The 23150-nt window shown below is 41.9% G+C and overlaps 1 protein-coding gene across 1 annotated transcript in view; it reads left to right on the top strand.

Annotated features, from left to right (window-relative positions):
* The window catches only part of MAP3K15 (mitogen-activated protein kinase kinase kinase 15), a 129694-nt gene that overhangs the window by 105351 nt on the left and 1193 nt on the right, over window positions 1–23150 (top strand). Inside the window, exons 20-25 of the mRNA XM_015417615.1 lie at window positions 7026–7209; window positions 9620–9797; window positions 11707–11881; window positions 16089–16274; window positions 18819–18924; window positions 22560–22770. Coding sequence (XP_015273101.1) covers window positions 7026–7209; window positions 9620–9797; window positions 11707–11881; window positions 16089–16274; window positions 18819–18924; window positions 22560–22770 — 1040 coding nt within the window. The remainder of the gene's footprint in view (window positions 1–7025; window positions 7210–9619; window positions 9798–11706; window positions 11882–16088; window positions 16275–18818; window positions 18925–22559; window positions 22771–23150) is intronic.

Raw genomic sequence — 23150 nt, 5'->3', positions numbered from 1 at the left:
TTAGACCCGGGACATGGGATGGAGACTGCACTGGTCACCCTCATGGATGACCTCCAGAGTCACCTGGATCGAGGTGGGTCGGCAGTGCTGTTGTTAGACCTGTTGACAGCATTTGACATGGTTGACTATCAGCTACTGATCCACCGCCTTGCCGACTCTGGAGTTCAGGGGCTTGCCTTGCAATGGCTCGCATCCTTCTTTCAGGGTTGGGGACAAAGGGTGGCACTAGGGGAACAGCTATCCCGTAGGCACCCACTGATTTGTGGAGTGCCTCAGCGGGCGGTACTTTCCCCTATGCTGTTTAACTTCTATATGCACCCCCTTGCCCAGATTGCCCGGAGGCATGGACTAGGGTGTCACCAATATGTGGATGACACCCAGCTCTATCTGTTGTTGGGCGGCCAGTCTGACTCTACCCTGAAAGATCTGGACTGGGTATTACAAGCTGTGGCTGGTTGGCGTAGACTGAGTTGTCTGAAACTGAATCTGGTGAAGATGGAGGTCCTGTGCCTGAGCTGGGGTGGCCCAAGGGTAGGGATCCCACTCCTGACCTTCGATAGGGTGCAGCTGGTGCCAGCACCGAGCGTCAGTAGTCTGGGAGGGCTCCTGGATGCCTCCTTAACAATGGAGGCCCAGGTAGCAGCCACTGCCAAGTCAGCCTTTTATTATATTTGGCTGATCAGGCAGTTGGTTCCCTTCCTCAAACACAATAACTTGGCAACAGTGATCAATGGTCACCTTGAGGTTAGACTACTGTAATGCTCTCTACATGGGGCTGCCTTTGTCTCAAATCCAGAAGCTGCAGCTCGTGCAAAATGCTGTGGCCAGGCTGTTGATGGGTCTACCTATACGGGAACACATCCAGGCTGTGCTGAAAGCACTGCACTGGCTGCCAATAGGGTACCGGAGTCACTTCAAGGTGCTGTTTTTGCCCTTTAAAGCCCTCTATGGTCAGGGTCCAGCATACCTAAGGGCCCACCTTTCCCCATATGTTCCCCAGAGAGCATTCAGGGGCCCAAAACTGGTTGGCCCTTCCAGGTCCCAAAGACGCCAGGTTGGCAACAACCAGGGCCTTCTTAGTGGTGGCTCCATACTGGTGGAACGAGCTCCTGGAAGCGATCAGGGCCCTGCGAGATCTCTTACAGTTCCGCAGGGCCTGCAAGACAGAGCCTTTCCACCAGACATTCGACTAAGGAGCCACATCTTACTCCAAGTAGTGTCCCTGTGCCCTGGCCTCACCATCTTCAGCCCGCCCGTGCTGCATATATTTAAGTAGATCAACAGAGCTGGCACAGGAACACCATCATTATTGCCACCTATGGAGTATTGTTTAAATTTGAAATTCTCTGCTCTCACACTTTATCTGAATATTGTTCCAGCATTTGAGGATAACTGATTAGTTATGGTTTTTAGTTGTTTTTATGATGGATTTAAATTATATTTATATATGCATTTTATGTAAGCCGCCTTGAGCCTGCTTCAGCGGGGAGGGCGGGGTATAAATTGAATAAATAAATAAATAACCACAATGTGGACTTTTACCATGCATTACATTACACAAAATACAAGGCCTGGCTAGCTAGTGAAGGAGACTGATCTTGAATCTACATGAAGACTGGGGTTTTGAAGTGTTTAAATGCATTAATATCCTGCCCTGTGGTTTAAATAACTCACTTCTGTTCAGCATTTTTGCTTTAGCCAGCACCAGGGGTGGACTGTGTTGGATGATAGAAGATATCTTGCTATTATAAATGTGCGGTCGGGTCACATTGCATCAGTGTTGTTCTAAATACTTGATTATGTCAGCAAGCTTTTGGCCTTTATTTAACTTTTTAGCTGCAATTGTGCTCTGTGGCCAGCTTCAGCTCTGGGCCACCCCTGTTTGCATGTCTCACCTTATTTGATGTAGAGGCTTTAAACTTGGGAAACATACTTACGCAGCAGAATGCTTGGCAGAAGTTCAGCTTCACAATATTTATGTAACATTCTACATGAGAGGCTGGAAAGTAAGTAACTAAGGCTGATGCAGTCAGACCAAAAAAGGTCAGGCACTGTAAAGTGCTTAGTTATAATTAAAAATTATAATCGGATTATGTAAGTGCGATTTAATACATTCTTAATATACCTGTCAAAGTAAAATAGAGGCTTGCAAACCAGCCAAGTAAAGCTGAAGTCCAAATGCAACATACATCTAAAGAAGTGTAGAATGTCACCACAATTTTGTAATGTAATGGGAAAGATACTTGCTGAATTAAGTTGTCCCATTTCAGTTTTGGAGACTCAGCCCTCACAACTGCATTGGAACCTAAGGTCATTTTATTCAGTAGCTGTCACTACTGCAAATGTGTAGTGACTGAAAGCTTAGATACTGAAAGCTTTTGTGTATCAGGCACCCATACAGTGTTATTTGTTTGTTAGTTAGTTTACTTACTTTATAATCTTCCTTTCTCATTGATACGCAAGGTGGATGGATTGTGTAACCATCTGTTAAGATATAGCAACCCATAGAGTTGCGCTTCTACTGATTCTACAGGTATCAAGAAGATGCAAAATAAACTTGTGACAATTGTTGACAGTTTTTAGTTGTGATGACTAAAATAGGAGGTTCGTGTTCAGGACTTCATCTTCAACTATGGAAGATTATGTCCTTCTTGCCCTCTGGGTCATTTCCATGGCTGTGGCGACTGCTGGAGACAAAGTGCTGAACTACATAGCATTTGGTTTGATCCAGCAGGGCAGATTTTATGTTGTTGTAGATAGTGTTGGAGACTTTGAGCGACTCCAGAGGCCATAATGGTTGGACTTGGATGTGGCAACTGGATGAGCTAGTAATAATGAGCTAGTGTAATGCTAGCAGAAACAAAAGTGTTCTGTGAGTAGGTGTACTGAGAAAAGCAGTTCCAGGGAATTTCATCCAAGAATTTTAACCTAGGTGAACAGCCATATTGATTTCAGGGGTATTAAAGTAAAGATTAATTCAACACTTCATCTCCTGGCTTTCACTTTATGATCATTAATACAAAGTTTGCCGCAGCAAATATAACACATAGAGCTAGTGTAACATAGTTGTTAAGAGAAGGGGTTATATTATCTTGATATAACTGAATGGAATATACACATACACACACACACTCTAAGTGATTAACTTTTTAGGTAAACCACAGTCTCTCAGTTCTCCTCTGTACAGTACAGTACCCAGAAAATACTATATAAATAGTAAACATTATTGCTTACAATAATATGCCATGCAAAATATATATGCTTATGCTTCAACATAACTCTGTAGTTTGTTGTTTATTTACTATCAACAAGCACTGCCCAGCTAAGCGTAATTAATATTTATTTACCACTGTCTAGTAAACTAGACGAACTTCTCAACTGGAAGAGCTTAGAGGATATATTTTTGAATGTTGTATATAAGTAAAGGTTTCCTTTGCTCGAAAGCTAGTCAGATCCGACTCCAGGGGGTGGTACTCATCCCCATTTCCAAGCTGAAGAGCCAGCGCTGTCTGAAGACATTTCCATGGTCATGTGGCCGGCATGACTGAACGCCGAGGTGCATGGAACACTGTTACCTTCCCACCAAAGCGGTACCTATCTATCTACTTGCAATTTCTTGCTTTCGAACTGCTAGGTTGTCAGGAGCTGGGGCCAGAGACAGGAGCTCACTCCATCACACGCACTAGGGTCTTGAACTGCCGAATTACAGACCTTCCGGTCTGCAGCTCAGCATCTTAATCTCTGAGTCACCACACCCCTTGTATATAACTACCCCAAAACTGAACTCCTACTAAAGGGAACTCCTACTAATGCACAAAGTGATTTGGCAGATAACATAATGGTTAGCAAGAGCGCAAGAGACAATGAAATAAGCAAGGCAGAGAAAATTTTAATATGCTTTGTTTCTTATTCTGGAATGATAATTTTGAATGGTCTTATTAAAGGAGATTTTATTTGTGTGACTGGCAAGGGAACAAGTGGTATAAGTTTTGTCTTGGTTTCTCCAAATCTTGTTCGACAAATAATATCCTTTGAGGTTGGACAATATAATGGAGGTAACCATTTCCCAATTGGTTTTAAGTTGTGAATGAACATCCAACAATAATAGACCTTGGGATATGGATTTAAAACAAAGGGGACCTAGACTAGGTTCCCTTTGTTTTAAATCAAACTAAAACCAGTGTGGTGGTCAGAAGAACTGGGGGCTAAAACTCAGCAGATTATGCGAGGTGAGGGAGATGGGGAATTGGTCAGGGAATTCCTTATGGAAAAAGAGATGAAAGGAATCTTGAACAAATATGAACTAATAACTGAGCTGTTTTGCCCAGTTATCCAGAAGAAGATAACCATGGGTTTTAAACAAAGAAAAAATGGATGGTTTGAACCTGAATGTAGATGGTGAGTTAGAAAGATAAGAACGTTATTGAAATATACTGGGTTCAGACGTGTAGAAGTGATCAGCTCATAGTTTATTAATGATTCAACAAGAGAAAGAAGACTACAATCCCTGGCCCAAAGCCTGGTATTTATGCCTGAAAAGGGTTGCACCCAAAAACACCCCACTCCCAACGATAGGATATTTACACTCTATTGTTTCCCAATTGGTTTACTCTAGGATCCCTGTCTCCCTACTGGTCCATTCTAGGATCCTAGCAATCTATTGTTATGTATCCCAAGCTCAGTCATTTTGCAAGGACAGTTCAGGCTCAATACATAACAGTTATGTTGTTGTTTTTTACTAACCAACTCAAGAAGGATTTTGGAGAAGCTCAGGTTTTGTAAGAAGTATAAAGCAGTGATAAAATTCAAGAAATGGGAGATGTTGATGAGAAAATGGAAAGAAATCTCAGCCTGTAATAATAATGATAATTGTATATTCTGGAGCCTAGTAAATTCTAGCGCCTATGTCAGCTTTTCCATTTAGGAAAAATTCTACAGGAATCTGTATGGAACAAGAAATAGTATAGAAAGAGGCACAGAAGCTGAAGGAGAATTGGAAACCTGGCAATCTGTAACTACACAAGAGATACGTGCCTTAATTAAAATGAGAAAATCAGGGAAAGCTACCGGCCCCGATATGATCATAATAGAATTGCTGAAAGTGATGGGCTATAATTTTAGCCCCGTTATTTACAAAAATCAATGAAACTGGTAAGTTCCCAGCGAAATGGAAGAAGTCTGTTTTTGATATGGGGGTTCAAGATATGAACTAATAAAATTATAGACTGATCTGTTTACTATCAGTAGTCTCTAAAACGCTTATTTGAGTGTTAGGTTACAGGAATGGGTGAAGAACAAACAAATTATTATTCAGGACCAGGCAGGATTTGAAATAGGCTTAATAATCACAGACCATGGGTTAGTGTTGTGCTTTCTGGTTGAGAAATATATATCCATAAGAGGAGGATACCTAAATACAGCATTCATGGATCTATGTAGTGCCTGTGATTCTGTCTCATGAGAGAGACTGTGGGATGAGTTGGAGAAGTCCTCTCTTAGCTGCAGGCTAAGGTTAATGAAAAAACTTCGTAGTAGTATTTATATGAGAGTGAGGTGTGGGTGTCATGGTAACCTATCCAATAGGTTTATGCAAGGTCCAGTGCTAGCACCAACATTATTCAGTCTTTACATTAATAACTTTCCAAGTGACTTCAGAGATCAGAGTTACCATTCCCCCATACTAGCCAATAAGGAGGTCACATTCCTGCTTTCTATATGCAGATGATGCCATTCTGCTTTTTCAAACAGAAATTGGCTTACTCCAAGGTTAAAGATCTTTTTCAAAATTCTGTAAAGATGGAAGAATTAATAATTAATTATGATAAATCAAAGGTAAAGATTTTCACCCATCAAGGATGCTCTAATAAAGTTAATTGATCAGTGGATGGTCAGACTCTGGAGTAGGTACAACAGTTTAAATACCTAGGGATCCTCTTTAGTTATAGTTTAAGGTGGAAATCCCATTGGACATCAGTGCCAGAGAAGGCCAGAATGAAAGCTAATGCTATCTCAAGATTTTGTTATAAGGAGGGGGGATGCTATGTCCCTTCTCCATTGGCCATATTACAGGCTAAAGTAATTCCGCAAGTAACTTATGAGGCAGAAATGGATTGAAGAAGTGCATCAGAAAATTGATCAACTTCTAATCCACTTTGAGAAAAGGATTCTGGGGGTTCCAAACTGCGTTTCTAGAACTGCTCTGAGGGAAGAGCTTACACAGAGATCGCTGGAGGCACATGCCTGACTCCAGTGTATGAATATGAGAATGAAAGTTCTCTTTTCTACAGATGGTTTTGTGCTGTTAGCCAGAGTAAAGCAAGATCATTATGGGAACAGATGGCTCTATCTTATTGATGAAAAAACAAGGATGCTAGGAATAGAAATGGAAACTCTGCAGGAGTTAGGCAAAGTTGCAGCAATTTCTCTTTTGAAAAAGAGAATAGTAGCTAAGTGATAGTAGGATAAGTACTTATTTTAGAGTGTGCAGGGTTTGCTCATTATCCTCATTTGGCCTCTGACCCTCCCTCTGGCCTGCCAGCCTTTTTTGAAATTTTTAACAATCCCCACCTATATTCAAACTTTTTTTTAAAGCTAGAGTGAATGTGCCCCCATCAGCAGTTCTGCATTCCAGGACAGATACAGTGGATGTGAAGAGAGAAAGCTTGAAAAGTTGGATTAAATGATCTTGGATTGTTCATGGTATGATTTATATAGAGTGAAATGGTTGGATCCAGTCCTAAGGAACTCAATGTCTGTTGATAGAACTGAGTACCATTTTTATTAAAGGATGAGGATCCAAGGATTACTTAAGCCATAGCAAAATTATTCTTGGCAGTGATTATGTTGAAGGAAAAGGTGTACTTTTTAACGACTGGGCTAATTTAGGAATAATAACTGAAGCCTGACTTGAGACCTTTGGTCAAATGTCAACCATTAAAGGATTATTGACAAGCATACAAGAACTAATACAATGCTAACAACTTTCCCAGTATAAATGATACGAACTATTCTTCTGATACTTGCAGGTTGGAATGTTCAAGATTCACCCTGAAATCCCTGAATCGCTGTCTGCTGAAGCACGGGCCTTTATTTTGCTCTGCTTTGAACCCGATCCAAACAAACGTGTAACAGCATCTGACTTACTTAAAGATAGTTTCTTGAAACAGATGAACAAGGGCAAGAAAAACAGAATTGCATTCAAGCCCTCAGGTAAGGGATTGGTATCCACGGTATCTGTGGCATAACCAGGGATTTGAGTAATTATTCCTCAAGATCTTGGGCATGCCGAAAGTTGAAGAGTGAAAAGTATCTTTTATTGTACATATTCAGCCTAATTTTAAGGTAACTATAATGCTCCCCTTCCACTTCCCTCCATCAGAGGCTCGATTTTCCTGCCATTTTTGTGTCCCCTCACTGACTGAATAGTCCTGGTAACATGTTTTCCTCTCCCCTGAAGAAACTTTAGCTGCCCCTCCCTGTCTGAAAGATATATTTTGGCTATTTGCTCAGCCTAGGAACCTGAGGGAAGTACCAGTGAAAATGGTAGTTGAGACTTTTTAAAATTCAAAAATTACAAAAGTTTTTATTTAACATCAAGGGGAAAAGGTCAGGTGAAAACATGTGTTGTAATCGCTGAGGTAAAAACAATATATGCAGAGACGTTTGTTCTTTATATTGAGAAGCTTTTGTAGTGTTTCCTCAAACACTATAGTACACTTCATTTGAGTAATCGCTGACACTTTTTGGTGCCCAGAAGGCTGGTATCCTCTTCCCAATACCCAACCCCCTTCTCTTTGAGCCAGTTTGGTGCAGTGGTTAAGTGTGCAGACTCTAATCTGGGAGAACTGGGTTTGATTCCCCACTCCTCCACTTGCACCTGCTGATGTGACCTTGGGTAAGTCACAAGCTCTGGCACAGCTGTTCTTGAGAAAGAGCAGTTTCTCTCAGAGCTCTCTCAGTCCCACCTATCTCACAGGATGTCTGTTGTGAGGAGGGGAAGGGAAAGGAGTTTGTAAGCCGCTCTGAGACTCCCTTGGGTAGTGAAGGCCGGGGTATAAATCCAATCTCTCCTCTTCTCTTCTTCTTCTTTGGAACACCAATATTCTTCTTGAATTTTTGACTGACTCTTAAGGTCTCTACAGGCAGTTTCTAATCACACTGGATCAAGGATCTCTTTACTCCATAGAGATAACTCTCTCTGTTTGAATGGGTGGAGAATATTCTTCTTCTCTCTAGAAGATCTATCCCCTTTCCTTTGGCCTGAATGGGAGTCTTCATCTACTACCAAACATCCTTGCCAAACTTTCTCTGTCTGTGTTCAAACTGCTCTCAGTCAATGCTGAATTCAGACTATGTTCAGTCAAGGTTGAAATACGACTCTGTCAGTGCTAGTCTCAGACAGTCTCAGTACCTGTCTCTTCTCAGTTAAAGCAGGAATATGACTGAATATCCTTAGCATACAGCTCTCACAAGACTTTTTCTACTCAGCTGCTGCCAACCAATCAGATTGCCTGGATCAGCCTGTCACTCAAGGTTATCTGGCTCTGTGAAGAATTAACCCTTCACAGTCCTTTAGTTTTATGCACAGCACTTTCAAGTCTCTTAAAAAGTACAGTCAGTCACAAAAAATTGAAAATAACTAACTGGACAGCTTATTAATATCTATTTCAAAGAACATTCTTGTTGTTTAAAAACCAGATGAAGATTTTCCAAAGTAACTTTTTAACTGGAAAAAATGGTTTTTGGAGAAACACTAAAGTGATGTAGGCATCTATTCATGTTCCTCATGGGGGTTGTATAGCAGGACAAAACCAGAAAGATTCAACCGCTGGGAACTTTCCTGCAAGTGCTGATTTTGTTTCACCAAGAGAATGAACCGTCACACAATCAGGGGTCGTTTCGTAGAAAAAGAGCTAGGGGAACTCATTAGCATATGCCACACCCCTGACATCACCGGAAGTATGTCATGAGGCCACACCCCCTGAATGCGCTCACCCGCTTCGGGAGAGGGGATCAAAGTGTAATACAAGCCTCCTCCAAGACTTGATCACACCAATCTCAGCTCTCTCTTGGGTCTTGATGCCTGCCAGTCATTCCCCCTGCCTGGGGGAAGCCGTGTTGGACCAAAATACAGTCCAAACTGCTGTAAGGAACACCCGTCCACCCTGAGCACTTACAGGGTGCGTCAAATCGCCATTTTACCCCGACCGGAAGCAGGGGGCGGGGCTTCGTCGTGTGCCCCGCCCCCGCACCTCACCCGGAGGAACTGCGATCCCCCGCGATCCCCCCGAAATGACCCCTGCACACAATTATAGTGTTCACAGTGTTAAACGTAAGGTTACAAAAGGAGGGGGCTTGCTGCAGTTGTTGTAGTTTTCTCAGCTGCTAACAGCCCCTTGAACCATGAGTAATGTGTGCAAGGGGGTCCTAATCACCAGTCTCTTCCAGCACCAGTATTGGTTTCACATCAAGCAGCATATATTATTTCTGTGGCTTGGCAATGGCGATTTGTTCAGTTTCATTTTGTTTCTTAGTTTTATTACATTTTATTTATAGTCACTTTATTTACTTAAAAGATAGGTGAAGTTGTTGTATTCCTGTCTGCACTCTTTTGCTCCAGATTATAATCGCAGTACATCACTTCCTCTGCCAGTCCACGGGGAACAGGCTGGCAGCAGCAGCAGTGAACATGGCTCAATCTCACCAGATTCTGATGCGCAACATGACATGTTCTTTGAAAGAACAAAGCGCTCTTTGTCAGAGATCCCAGCAAAACATCCCGTTTCCCATTTACTAAGGTAAAGCCTGCGTGGTATGAAAGTGGCTTTGGAATTCACACAAAATCCAAATGGATTTACGATGAATAGTTTACAAAGTTAACATACTGAAAGCCTACTTTGTTGGTCTTAAAGGTGCCACTGGACTCAAACTTTGTTCTGAAAGCCTCAGAGTAACTATATTAGTTGATATTAAGTATCAGCTTTAAATGGGCTTTATTTAGGTCTCTACAGGAAGAGAAAATTGTAATTGTAAATGAGAGCCAGTTTGGTGTAGTGTTTAAGAGCGGCGGGCTCTAATCTGGGAGAACCGGGTTTGATTCCCCACTCCTCCACTTGCAGCTGCTGGATGACCTTGGGCAAGCCATAGTTGTGTCAGAGCTGTTCTCTCAAGAGCAGTTCTCTCAGCCTCACCTACCTCAGAAGGTGTCTGTTGAGAGAGGAAGAAAAGGAGATTGTAAGCCTCTGAGACGCTGAGTGAAGAGCACAGTATAAATCGAACTCTTCTTCTTCTAAATGTCTACTAGAGAAAATCCGGGCTTTCAAGAAAAAATAGGAAGCATGTTCACTCTAAATTGGAGTGTTCCACGTTAAGAGCATTCTATGTTGTTGTAATTGTTGAGCTTTGTGTTTAGGTTACACACAAGTTTGCATCCTTGGCTGGTTTAAAGGGGAGGGTTTAATGATGGTCGTTCAGTTATATGAGCCAAGCTCTAGTCCAGTAGTTCACAACTCGAACATAGGCTGGAATGGTCCTTGTTGAGAGATAAGTGGGCACCACCAGGCACCACCCATCACATGACCAGGCTCTGCCCTGTGAAATACCAGGCCATGGGCCAAAATGTGTGGCAGGACTGAGTTGTGTGAGGTTTGTACTTAGATTCATTTCAATGAGTGTCATGGAATTGTGGGGGTTGAGCAAAGAGGCCCTAAGCAACAGCACAACAAAACCTGTTTGGTCTCACTATCTCCCTTCCCAGGGGCTTGAGATTTCAAGTGGGCCCAGTGCTATAGGAAGGCTTGAGACTTCTACTTGGGGCGGATGAGGAAGGAGCTCTCCTTTCCCTTCATGCTCATTGCAGTTTCCTAGAGCTCCACCTGCCTCCTGTGGGGAAGGCAATAGCAAGTACTCTTCTTGCCCCTCTAGGAGCACCACAGTTTGTCCTTGTTGTCAGAGTTTGAGAAATAATCCAATCTCACTCTTTGGAGTTTGCTTCCAATGATTTTACTGCCACAGGATTTTTGCAGAAAGACAATAACTGATTGCAGGCCACTAATACAACAGAGAGGCCTTCAGAGTACAACCACTAACGCATACTTACACATAGCAGAAAGAAAACCCACAAGAGGCAGGCTAAACTGTAAGAGAAAACATTAAATAAACTCTGAACACTAGAGAATGCGCCACAGCTCCCCCCAGACTAAACTACTCTTTCAGCCATATTTGCATTAACTAGAGTTTTTGCAGGCCATCACTTCTCCAACAGTCCTTCCATACTTCAGGAATTACAGGGAGAAAAGTGAGAGCACTGGAATGCTCCTGCACCTCAGACATCCATGGCTAAGTGCCATGACTATGAAGATGGAACACTGGTTTGTACTTAGCACCACCACAGCAGAGAGGCGCCGATTTCTTGAAATCTGCTGAGCTCCATAGCAAACACAGTCTTGGCCCCCTGCAGTGGGATATCTCTTGGGATAAGATGTCTGGGCCTGTCACCTCCAACAGCCAGGACCGTTTCATTGTGCTTAATTCAGAGATGCCTCATGGGGGGAGGGAGCAGATTATGGGTGTTAGACACGGTATGTGCTCTAGTCCATCACTTGCAGCAATTCAGAAATCACTTTAGTTGGGGTTAGCATTCATATATATGTTGACCCCAACTTGATTCTTTGTAATGAACAATCCTGTTGTCATTTTCTGGTCTAGTGTTCCTGATGAGAGCTCAGTTTCAGATGAAAGAAGTACTTCCCCTTCCCTTGAAGAAAAGGATTCTGGTCTTTTCTTATTACGGAAAGACAGCGAACGACGTGCAATTCTCTATAAAATCCTGAAGGAGGAACAGGATCAAGTTGCTTCCAATTTACAAGAGTGTGTGGCACAGGTAGTAACACTTGGAGGGTAGTTTCTTCTTTTAGGAAAAAAGGTAGAATTATAGAAATGGATGCATTTTCCTTTACAAACAAAAAACTTAAAACATACCCTGTATATGACATAGTGAGGCACCTGAACATAAAGAAAAGAGGACACGATCCTTTATCCTGATTTTGGGAGATGGTGTATAAGGTGTGTTTTCATTCTTGCCAGAATCACAGATGAAATCAGCAGCTTGTTTTTTTGTGGGCGGTTGATACACTCAAAGCCCAGATTGCACATGAAGTTCACTCATAAGCACACTGCCTTTTGATTCTGGTCTTGGGCTTTTAGAACACTGCCTTAACAGTTAAAGTATAACCTCCCCCCCCACAAAAAAAAGCTGTGTCGAATATTATTATACCTCCCCTTGAGAAAATAGAAACCCAGTATTCTATAGCACACAGTAATGATGTAATCACATATCTTGAAATATTGTGGCCTATCATCATATTGTAAATAATTATATTTGATTGCATGTAACCTTATTTTTTATTGTTTGGGGAACAGAATATGCCAAACAAGTGCAAATAGCTGTTAAATCACTCCCTCTGTATTTCTGTTGTCGCTACCTTGTTTTTGACTTCAATATACCAGAGAGACCACAGTATAAATCTGTATTGCTTCTGTATGCAAAAGCATCTTTAGCAGCTCAGTCTACATCAAAGAAAATTAAATGTATCCAAATGTTTGTTTCAAACTCACACTTTGACTTTGATCCACTGTAATGTGGAATTCCGCTCAAGTTCTCCAGGCTTTCTTGCAAAGCAATTTAATCCATGAATCAAAATACTTGTGATATGCCTAAAGATGTAAAATTATTGGAAAGACTGAAACAATTTTTTCCACTTTTTCCTTAAAAACGGAATTTGGGGGAAATATATGGAAGTCTTACTTTATCAACCCTATACTCATATGTAGTGTTTTTACCAAAATATTACTGCTTTTACAGCATAAAATATATCAATGATAAGTTGTACTATTTGGCATATTTATTAAATGTAAAGGTATAAATTTCTTAAACTTTCTCTAAGCAACATTGCAAATACACTTACTAAGGTATTGGATGTATCTTGAAAAGCAGGAAAAATAAAGGCTGAAAATAGAGATTTTGTAGAAAAAAATTGTGGAATGGCGAGAGTCTGTCTCCTCTCAAGCATGGAGGCGACCTTGCAGCATCTTTTTCTTTGAAGTGGGGCAATTGACTGTGTAGTTATTTTCCTTGTCCTCAAACTAGAGAAATACATTTAAATCTACCATTCCAAATTACATTACATACTTAATTACATTCTTAATTGTTAAGAGTAATAAACTGAGGCTGATTTCCCACAAGCGCTGCTCCACGCTCGCTCTTCCCTTTTGCCCCGATGGTACGTGTCAATTTCACACAAGCTGCTGTGTGGCCCCATTTTGCCCCGCAGCTTCCTGCGATTTCCCCCACGTCTACTCAATCCTCAAAAAACAGGATTGAGTAGACGCAGGGGAAATCACGCAAAGCTGCGGGGCAAAATGCGGCCACGCAGCAGCTTGTGTGAAATTGACACGTACCATCGGGGCAAAAGGGAAGAGCGAGCGCGGAGCAGCGCTTGTGGGAAATCAGCCTGAGACTCTGTTGCTACATTCCATTCTTTTCCTCTCTAGCATGGGGTTAACTAACAGAATCCTTTTCTTAGAGGTGAAGTGCAGTGTTATGTCAGAGAAATACATTTCCATATTCATTATATTATATTACAATCACTATTCCAATATACTATTCCAAAAAAGAAATATTTTAAAATACAGAGGATGTATTGCACTTCTTGGTGAGAATACGTATGTAAGTACTGATTTTAGCATACGTAGTGAGATAAAAAAACAATATCCCTGTTGAGTCCTGGGGTTCTTTTTGTTCCAAGCGTTTTAATAAATTGTAATTCAGTAGTTTCCCTTTCTATTCTGTTCCTGAAGTTCCTTTGCAATAAAACAGCTACTTTGAGGTCACCCATTGAATCTTCTGATCCGTAGCCACTGGCCCTTCGAGGTCACCCATTGAATGTCCTGGAAAATTGAAGTGTCCTCTTACAAGTTTCTCAGTCTTGTGATTCCTGATGTCAGATTTGTGTCCATTTATCCTTTCGTGTAGGTTGTTCGTGTAGGGTTTGTTCTGTTTGCTCTATGTAGAGAACCGAAGGGCATTGTTAGCATTTAATGGCATATACAATGTTAGAAGATGAGCAAGTGAATGAGCCTCTGATTGTGTAGTTGATGTTGTTAGGTCCAGTGATTGTGTTGTCTGGGTTGGCGTCTAGGTTTATTTCAAGCTCTGGTGCCAGTGTCCATGTTTGAATTAGATGTTTCATTATTGTTGGTGAGGAGGTGTTTGAGACTGGGGACATGGATATGAGGCACAAGAAAAGGTTCCCCCCCCCCAGTGCTTGTGAAAAAGAGTTGTCGTTGTCCAGTAGAGGTTGCAAGTCACTCATGATGCATTGAACTGTTTCATCAGGAATCACAAGACTGAGAAACTCGATGCTTGAGAGAAGATAGACTCTCACCATTCCACAGTTAAGGATATATCAATCTCCAGTTCTGACACATTTATTACCTATGCTATGTTTCCCCCCCCCAGTTGAACCCAAAAAGATCATAGCCATATATACAAAGCTTATTATTCTTTTAATCTGTTAAAAACACCTTCATTATTCTGTATGCTAATTTACTACCTACCTTCTGTTTGTATGACTGTTATTTCTATTTCCATTTCATTATATCTGAAGAAGTGTGCTTGCACACGAAAGCTCATACCTTGAATAAAATTTTGTTGGTCTTAAAGGTGCCACTGAACGCAAAACTTTGTTCTACAGGAATGATTATTATCTAAAGCTGTAGATTATTTTACATAAAATCTACACATGACTTGTCTTAAAAAGCATTTCACTCATTCCAAAAGAGAAAATATTTCATAAGAAGTTTTTCCCCAGTGTTCCCCAACATTTCTACATTTTTGCATTAAAAACCCTCAGAATTTAAAAAAAAAAAGTTCCCTCCCCTCCCTTTGCCATCAGATCATTGCACATGACTGATGGAAAGCTGCCCTCTGCTGCCTTTACTGTGAACTGGCAAAACTGCAAATGAAGCCTCCATCATGGAGACAGCAGGGCTGAATACAACCAAATTACACCAGTACTGCTGAGGCTAGAGCTGACACAATTACAGCATCCAGTTTATGAGAGGTCATCATAGATTGACTAGCCCTTGATGTGCCACAATAGGCGAACCCTGGTTAATATGAACAGATGAAAGAACGAGAATGCAGTTGTTACTCTGCTTGTTCCCAAGAGGTTGGTCATGCTGCTTAGTATAAGACATTGCTAAGGTTGGTGTCCCTCAGTGATAGTTACGGCGAGATGAGGGAGCTTCCTCCATGGGCATGAGACAGCTGTCTGATCTCTTAACTTGGTAAACAGACAGGTTGTAACAAATAGGTACCTGCTTTGAAAACTGCCAAACCATCAGTGTACAGAGCATTTTGCATCACCTGCTAAGTAATTTCTAGAAAATTACTTAGCAAGGAAGATGAAAGTCTGAAGGAGTGTTTCCCATACTTTTGATGCATGGCATATTCATTTTCATGGATTAAAACTGGAGCCACTTTTCACTCATGTTTGATACTTCTCCCCAGAGGGAGAGGTAGGAAGAGAGAAAGATCTTAAATCAGCCTCCAGAATGTTAAGCATCCTCTTCCTTGAATCTGCAGAATTGCCTTTTGGTGTTCTGCCAGCCAGGGCTTGTGGATGGCATTCTAGGCAATGGGATTCCCCTATGTGTGTACCAACATACACAAAATTGTGACAGGATACATAGTTCTTAAAATGCCACATTAATATAAGCCTAATCAGCATAACACGTGATTCCCTCATACATTTGGTCCCTTTCTTCTGGTGATACTACTGCCCTTATATTAGTAGAGAATCAGTGTTGCCAAGTGATCGATATACCACACGTAGTGCCTTAATTATTTAAACATGGTTCTAGCATCATAATTTCATTAATTTAATTCCTCTTTCCCATTACATTTGTTAACTTATTGCTGTGATAGAAGCTGTAGCTGAGAGTTTCTGGTTGCCAAATAAGCAAATATACTCAAATTTGCCAATTGTTGATTACCTTGATTTCCAGTATTCTGACTTTTTCTTCAGAGTTCTGAAGAACTGCATCTTTCAGTTGCTCACATCAAGCAAATAATAGGAATTCTGAGAGATTTCATACGTTCTCCTGAACACAGAGTTATGGCGTCCACTATATCCAAGCTGAAAATTGATCTGGATTTTGACAGTACTTCCATCAATCAGATTCATCTAGTGTTGTTTGGATTTCAAGATGCAGTAAGTGAATCAAAATTCTAGTCCTTGGAATGGGAGCAGAGGCAAGATCTGTGCTTAGGCAGACCACATGCACAAATGTTGTGACCCAGACATCACTCTGAGACTTTCACTGCCATGCAAACAGATAATGCCAGCCTTCTACTGTTCTGCAAGAAGGGGGAGGAGAGCAGAAGTGAACAGTGGAATATTTTGTATTGGCAGCTGACCTTCTTAGCAAGTGTTATAATTTCCACAGAAGAGAAGTGAAGATGCCGAGCAGAGTGCACAAGGGAAAAGTTTCAGTGTTCAACAGACGTTTTAACACACTATTGTCAGAACTTTAGAAATGAATACTATATTTGCTGGGCTTGGAACCCTTGACATGGTAATGTAGAAAGCATGTGACATACAAGAGGAAGTATGTGAGGACTCAGTCATGATGTATTGCTAGCATAAGAGCAGTATTCCAGATATATTGTGTTAACAGTTCTCTTTGCAGTGGCAACAACATATTGATAATCATAGCAATAATGAAGCACCTGAGATTCGTCCGTGGTAGTTAGTGCCACCTAGCCTGAGTATGCTTGGCAATCATGGGATGAGAGGGCTGGTCCTCTTGTGGATAAATACCAGGAAGCAGGAACAAACGGACGGAACAAATTTGTACTGTGAGGCCATATAGACTTTATGCTTCTTGTATATCATGTGTCTATTTTTATGATTTCTGACTTTTATTTGTATATTTAAATTAGTAGATTGTTTTTCATGTTTCTCGATGCAAAATGCTTTACATCACTCTGAGCCCACTCTGCGGGGAGGGTGGTATAAAAGTTTAAAGAAAATAAAAAATATAAATAAATAATTCTTGCACTGGAGGGAAATGAGCACTGGAGTCCTACAAGGACTGGTATTGGGACTCGTGTATTTAATTTGTCCATAAATAGTTTGGAAATGGAGTTGAGCAGTGTAGTAGCTGAGTTTGCAGACAATACAAAATTATTCAGGATGGTGAAAACAAAGGCCAAGAGGATCTTGCTAAATTGGGTCAGTGGGCAACCATGTTGCAAATGAAGGTCAATGTGTAAGTGCAGTACACATTGGAACAAAAAAATCCCAGTTTTAAAGATATGCTGATGTGGTCTGAACTGGCTGAGACCTAGATTGAAATAGATCTTGAGGTTGTTGTTATTATTGCTGTTGTTGTTTATTCAATTTCTGAATCGCCCCATCCCTAAGTACACCAGGCTGTGGGCCATGAGCACAGATAGCTTTAAAAGGGGTTAGATTCCTGGTGCCTGAAGGGAACCTCCATATCTGGAGCTGCAAACTTTTGAATATTGGTACTGGGAGGCAGAGAGTCTTTGGCCTTGTATTTTAGACAATTTCTGCTTAGTGTACATGAACTGCCATTTGAAAACTGGTGTACAAGAGTGGCTGTGTAATCCTAAGCAAAGTTGCGGCCCTCTAAGTCAACTGAAGTCAGTAAATTTAGGTTAGGACTCTCCTTAGGAATGCACTGTAAGATAATGATCTATGATGTGGGAGGTCCCCTGCCTGAGTTTCATTTCAGCCACAAACCCAGTAAGTAACCTTAAGGGAGCCACAGTTTCACAAGACTCCTCCCTCCCTCTCCCCATCTGCAATATGGGGATAATACAGGCCTTACAGATCTGTTGTAAGGATTACAAGACACTAATTAATGTATATTTCTTTTATAGTAATCCTCTTTTAAGGTATTTTTATGCCAATAAAGGTTAACTGAACTGAAAAGAAGACACTAATGTTTGTGAAAAAAACTATATAAACACTAAGTATAATTTAAAATGGCATGTCCAGCGTAACTACTTCTAATTCTGGACTTCTGATATATTTTGTTATTTGTTTAGAATATTTATATATCCTGTCTTTCCTCCAACAGAGTGAGGCCCCAAGGCAGGTGACAACAGTAGAAAGAGTACAAAAATAATAAATCTGTTAGAATCAGTAACACACATTATTAAAGCCAGGTAATTAAAACAGGTAAGCCAGAAGCTGTGCCAAACGCTCTTTTAAATAGCTCTGCCTTCCCTGACTTAGATAGCCCAGGCAAGCCCAGTCTCATCAGATCTTGGAAGGTAAGCAGGGTCAACTCTGGCAAGTACTTGGATGAGAGACCTCCTTGAAATACCAGAAGCGAGGGCAGGCCACCTCTCTGAATATCCTCCAGGCCTGCAGTAGGAGGTCAGTCACTAGAGGTTGCCATGACTTCCAGGTAGACACACACACACACACGTGTGTGTGTGTGTATATATATATATATAAACAGTTCTGTCTTACAGTCTCACAGGAATACAAGTTTAGGTACCTGCCCTACCCCTTCTGAAAGGCTATTCTATAGCAGCAAGGTGGCAACAGAAAAAGCCTGGGCCATAAGAGGTTGTGTCCTTGAGAGCTAGGAGATCCAGCTGTGAGGAACACACTTGCCACACAAGTTTATAGCAGGAGAAATGGTCCTTCGAGTATGGGGGCGCCGCAGGTCATGAAGGGCTTAAGGCTCAACTATTTTATTTGGCCATTTCTTTCCAGGTGAACAAAGTACTAAGAAACCATTTAATCAGGCCCCATTGGATGTTTGCTATGGATAATATAATACGACGTGCCGTTCAAGCTGCTGTCACTATTCTTATTCCAGGTAAGTCAAAGCAAAGCACTGATAAGATTACTAAGGCCCTAGGAAAACATGGCAAGAATGTACATACCAGTGTTGTGACCAGAGGTCATTTCGTAGAAAAAGAGGTGCAGGAGCTCATTAGCATAACTCATTAGCATATGCCACACCCCCTGACATCACCAGAAGTGTGTCAGAAGGCTAGATACATACATTGTATTGGCTCATCCCTACTCTTATGTAGGAATGCTTGAACAGCTGCCGGTTTGGTCGACATCCTGTTCACCAATTGCAAACAAGGAGCTGATTTTTTATTGATAGGTTTGTCTGTTCACAACTGTTCAACAGGTTGATTTGTTGTATTCCTTTCCAACCATGCCATACAATGCGCAACTGATTTTTCATGCATGCACATTCTCACAGCCTGAGTTCTACCCCCACCCCTCCCCTCCTTGCCATCCCATCCTTACTGTGCAACTGCTCTGCTCAGCAGGCACAAATCATTTTAAAAATCTGTTATAAATAAATGCTGTGTTTTAATAAAATGCCTACACCTGGATATTCATCTGAGTAGTCCCTAGTAATGCTAATGGCTGCCAATCAATTTGAATTGGCCGATCTTTGTATGTGTGCAGTTTTGCAAAAACCCGATATAGACCTGTTTAGAAGGTATTTGCAGCTGTTGGACGGAAACCAAACAGGATGGGTGATCAGCTTACATCTGATCAACACCTATACACTTGATAAAACTGACTGTCAGAAATGTTCGTGGTAAAATTTGTAGCAATGCTACGCTGATCTTCAGCTCCATTGCTAGAGTTGTCTATTGAGATTAGAACATAAGAGAAGCCAATGTTGGATCAGGCCAGTGGCCCCTCCAGCCCAACACTCTGTCACACATAAGAAGCACACACAGAGGGGCAGAGAGACACAGACACACACTCACACACAGAGGGGCAGAGAGAGACAAACAGAGACACACAAACACACAGAATGGCAGAGAGAAACAGAGGGGCAGAGAGATACACACACAGAGAGAGAAGGGGCAGAGAGAGACACACAGACACAGACACACACACACAGATGGGGCAGAGAGACAGACACAGAGGGGCAGACACACACAGAGCCAGGAAAAGCACAGGGGGGGCCTCTGCAGGCTTTCCCCTGCCCGTCTGCATTGGTGGGCTGGCGAGGAAAGGCATGGGGGGGGGGCCTCTGAAGGCCTTTCCCTGCCCATCCGCATTGGCAGGCGGGTGGGGGAAAGCGCGTAGAAGCCCCACCAACTTAACTTGCCGCTGGGGGCAGGGCTTGCTGGGCTCGGCAGGAAATGACAAATGGTTGTGACAAACTAAAAGACAAAATCCTGTGGGCTCCTTTGCAATTAAGACACTGCATATTCGGTGCTACCACAGGAGGCAGCGCCAGCCACAAAATGACTGCCGTTTACTTTCAGTAACACGGTGAAATTGCTTGTGCTGTGGTGGCAGCGGTTGTCAAAGCAATGTTTCTAAAAGTCTGCATAGCCTGTCAGATTTCTGAAGGCCAATTAGATGCTTTGCTGGGCAAAAGTCCCATCTGGCCGTGCCCACTTTCTAAAAACCCGTGGTGGGCACCACAAAAGGTGCTGGTAGACAACATGGTACCCATGGGAACCACGTTGGGACCCCTGTGCTATGCTAACAGAATAATTTATACGCTTGGCCATGAGGAAGCTGTGCTGAATTCTTACATGACTTGTTGCCCCACTCTTCCTTCCTTTTACTATCTGTTGGGAGTGGGGATTCTGTTGGGGTGAGATCGTCAAATTATGCTTGATGCAGAGCACAAGAAAATTAGTTACTTTGAGACAGGTCCCCAACATGGTGCCTGTAGGTGCCATGATGCCCACCAAGCGTTTTTAGAAAGTAGAAGGGAGCCAAGTGGAGCTTTTGCCTAGCAGGGCTCCTGATTGGCCATTGGAGATTTGACTGACTGTGCAGCTTTTAAAAAATGTTTACTTTGGCAGCAGCTGCCAGCACAGCACAAGCATCTTCATCGACAGAAGGTAACACGCAGCAGCCATTTTGTGGCTGGCTCCACCTCCTGGGGCAGCCATTTTGTGACTGTACCCACCACATTCTTTTGGTATTCCAAAGGTGCCCCCAGGCTCAAGAAGGTGGGGGACCCCTGGTTTGAAAGGAGTTGCCCAAACAGTACAACGAGGGTGAATTCTGTGTTCTTACACATTGAACATAAACCTTTTATTGACAAGTGAATTATGCTTTCAGAGCTAATGGAGAAAAAAGTTTGGCTTAGAGATCAGAAACTTTAAATGTTGTTTTGAAGGCTGTGCTTAGCTGGGTAGAAAGGGGAGGGGTTGGATGTTATAGCTACTTTAAGTCCATACCAGTCTGAAGTTTGGTTAGCCTGCTATCATTTATTGTTAAAGTCTACCTCAGAAAACTGTAAAAAGTAACAAGTATACTCATTATCCAAAACAAACTCTGGAATTTTGAAAAACATTATTTCAACTTATCAGTGCTAGGTGGCATTTACTGATCTGGAACAGTCATGCTCTATTGCTAGTAAACTAATCTTACACAAGTTGATATTTGGTAGCTCTGTAGGTTGGTTGGCCTGTTAGCTTAAATTTGAAACTATGTAGGGGTTTTAACACATGTATTTCTGTAAAAAGTGTGCTGCTCTCATGCATAAATGGAATTCTGACAGTGCAATCCTATTGTCAGGTCCTGGAGTAACTACTCTGTACACAATAGTCCTTGATCAGGTTTATTGGTAAGATATGGCTTCTGGTCAGGTGAAAACCTTTGCCAGAACTAACGATCAATAGCCCAAGGGAGGATAGTGGGAAACGGGTTCCGCCCAACAGACATACGTCACACCCATTCAGGCTACTACAGGTCATGAGAGAATATACGACCCAACTAGTTGCATCTTAAGACTCTTGTCTCCCAAGGCCACAGATAGACCTGAGAACCATGCGGGGGTAGCTTCGGAAAAGTTACAAACAGCGCCTCTACTCAACACCATACAATCATTCTCATACTCACCCCCCTTAGGAATGTCAGGGAGGACAGATAAGGTAATAAGCAAAACTAGCAGATGTGTGAAGCGGGCGGGGGTTACAAAAGCAAACGTGGGCATTAGCAATGCAGGGCAGCAAGATACAGTAATTAATCATGGTACAGAGGCAATCAATTCCCAGGTCAAGGGTCCGATCCTGACACCTGTGTAGAGTTTACTCCACCTATGAGATGGTCTTAACCTACTTGTGTTTCAACAGCTAGTAGTACTTAAACTCTGTTATGCTGAAGATGACTTATTCAGTTTGATTGTTCCTGTGGAATGTAGCATGTTTGTATTTTCTAACCATTATGTGGCTGGAACCACAAAGCACATCTAGATTGACTTTACTACTACATTTCGTGTCCATAACTGTTATCCTGTAAAACTATGGATATCAGAAAGAAATGTGCATATATCCCCAGTGGTACATTTGGGGGACGTCTTTAAAGCTTTTGCTTTAGCTGCTTTAAGTAAGTAAGTTTTCACCTTACATTTTAAAACCTGAACTGACATGAGTTACCATGAAATAGAATAGTTGGTGGCAGAGAAAGGAAGGAATACTCAACTGTTAGGACTCTCTTTTGTTTGTGTAGAACTTCGAGCTCATTTTGAGCCGACATCAGAGACTGAAGGAGTAGACAAAGATGCAGATGAAGTGGATGAAGATTACCATCCAGCAGAGCAAAAGCGACATGAGGAACCACTTAACCCCTCTGGAATGGGCACGCTCCCTTCTTCAGTGTGCCCTGACAGTCAACAGCAGCTTAACTTTCAATTAGGCAAGCTCAAGCAAGAAACAAACAGGTAAGGGCTCCCCTGGATGGTCCTTCGCTTTCTCATTTAGCCACATAGCTGGTCACCTATATGAATAACTAGTCTCATTTAACTTGATTCATGATATTACAATAATTTTAGTTCTTTCCCTGCTCATCAAAGGCAAGACCCAATCAGTTACTGCTACGCTTGAGGGGCACTTGCACTCCTTAAGAACCCATCCAGAGTGATTCTCTAATGCAACTTCGACAATAGTTCTAGTATCTCAGCACAGGAATATAAGCATTAGATGTTCTAATGGGATACTAGGATTACATCACATTCGAGGACTTTAATCCTTGGCTTAATTTTCTCTGTAACAGAGCATATCCAGGACATTGAAAATTTCCCCTCGTGTCCGTATCTAGAAG

This window comes from Gekko japonicus, unplaced genomic scaffold (assembly GCF_001447785.1).
Source record: "Gekko japonicus isolate JY-2015 unplaced genomic scaffold, Gekko_japonicus_V1.1 scaffold18, whole genome shotgun sequence".
NCBI classification, from domain to species: domain Eukaryota; kingdom Metazoa; phylum Chordata; class Lepidosauria; order Squamata; family Gekkonidae; genus Gekko; species Gekko japonicus.
The sequence above is the reverse complement of the archived record's forward strand: the minus strand, read 5'-3'. Positions and strand labels throughout refer to the sequence as shown.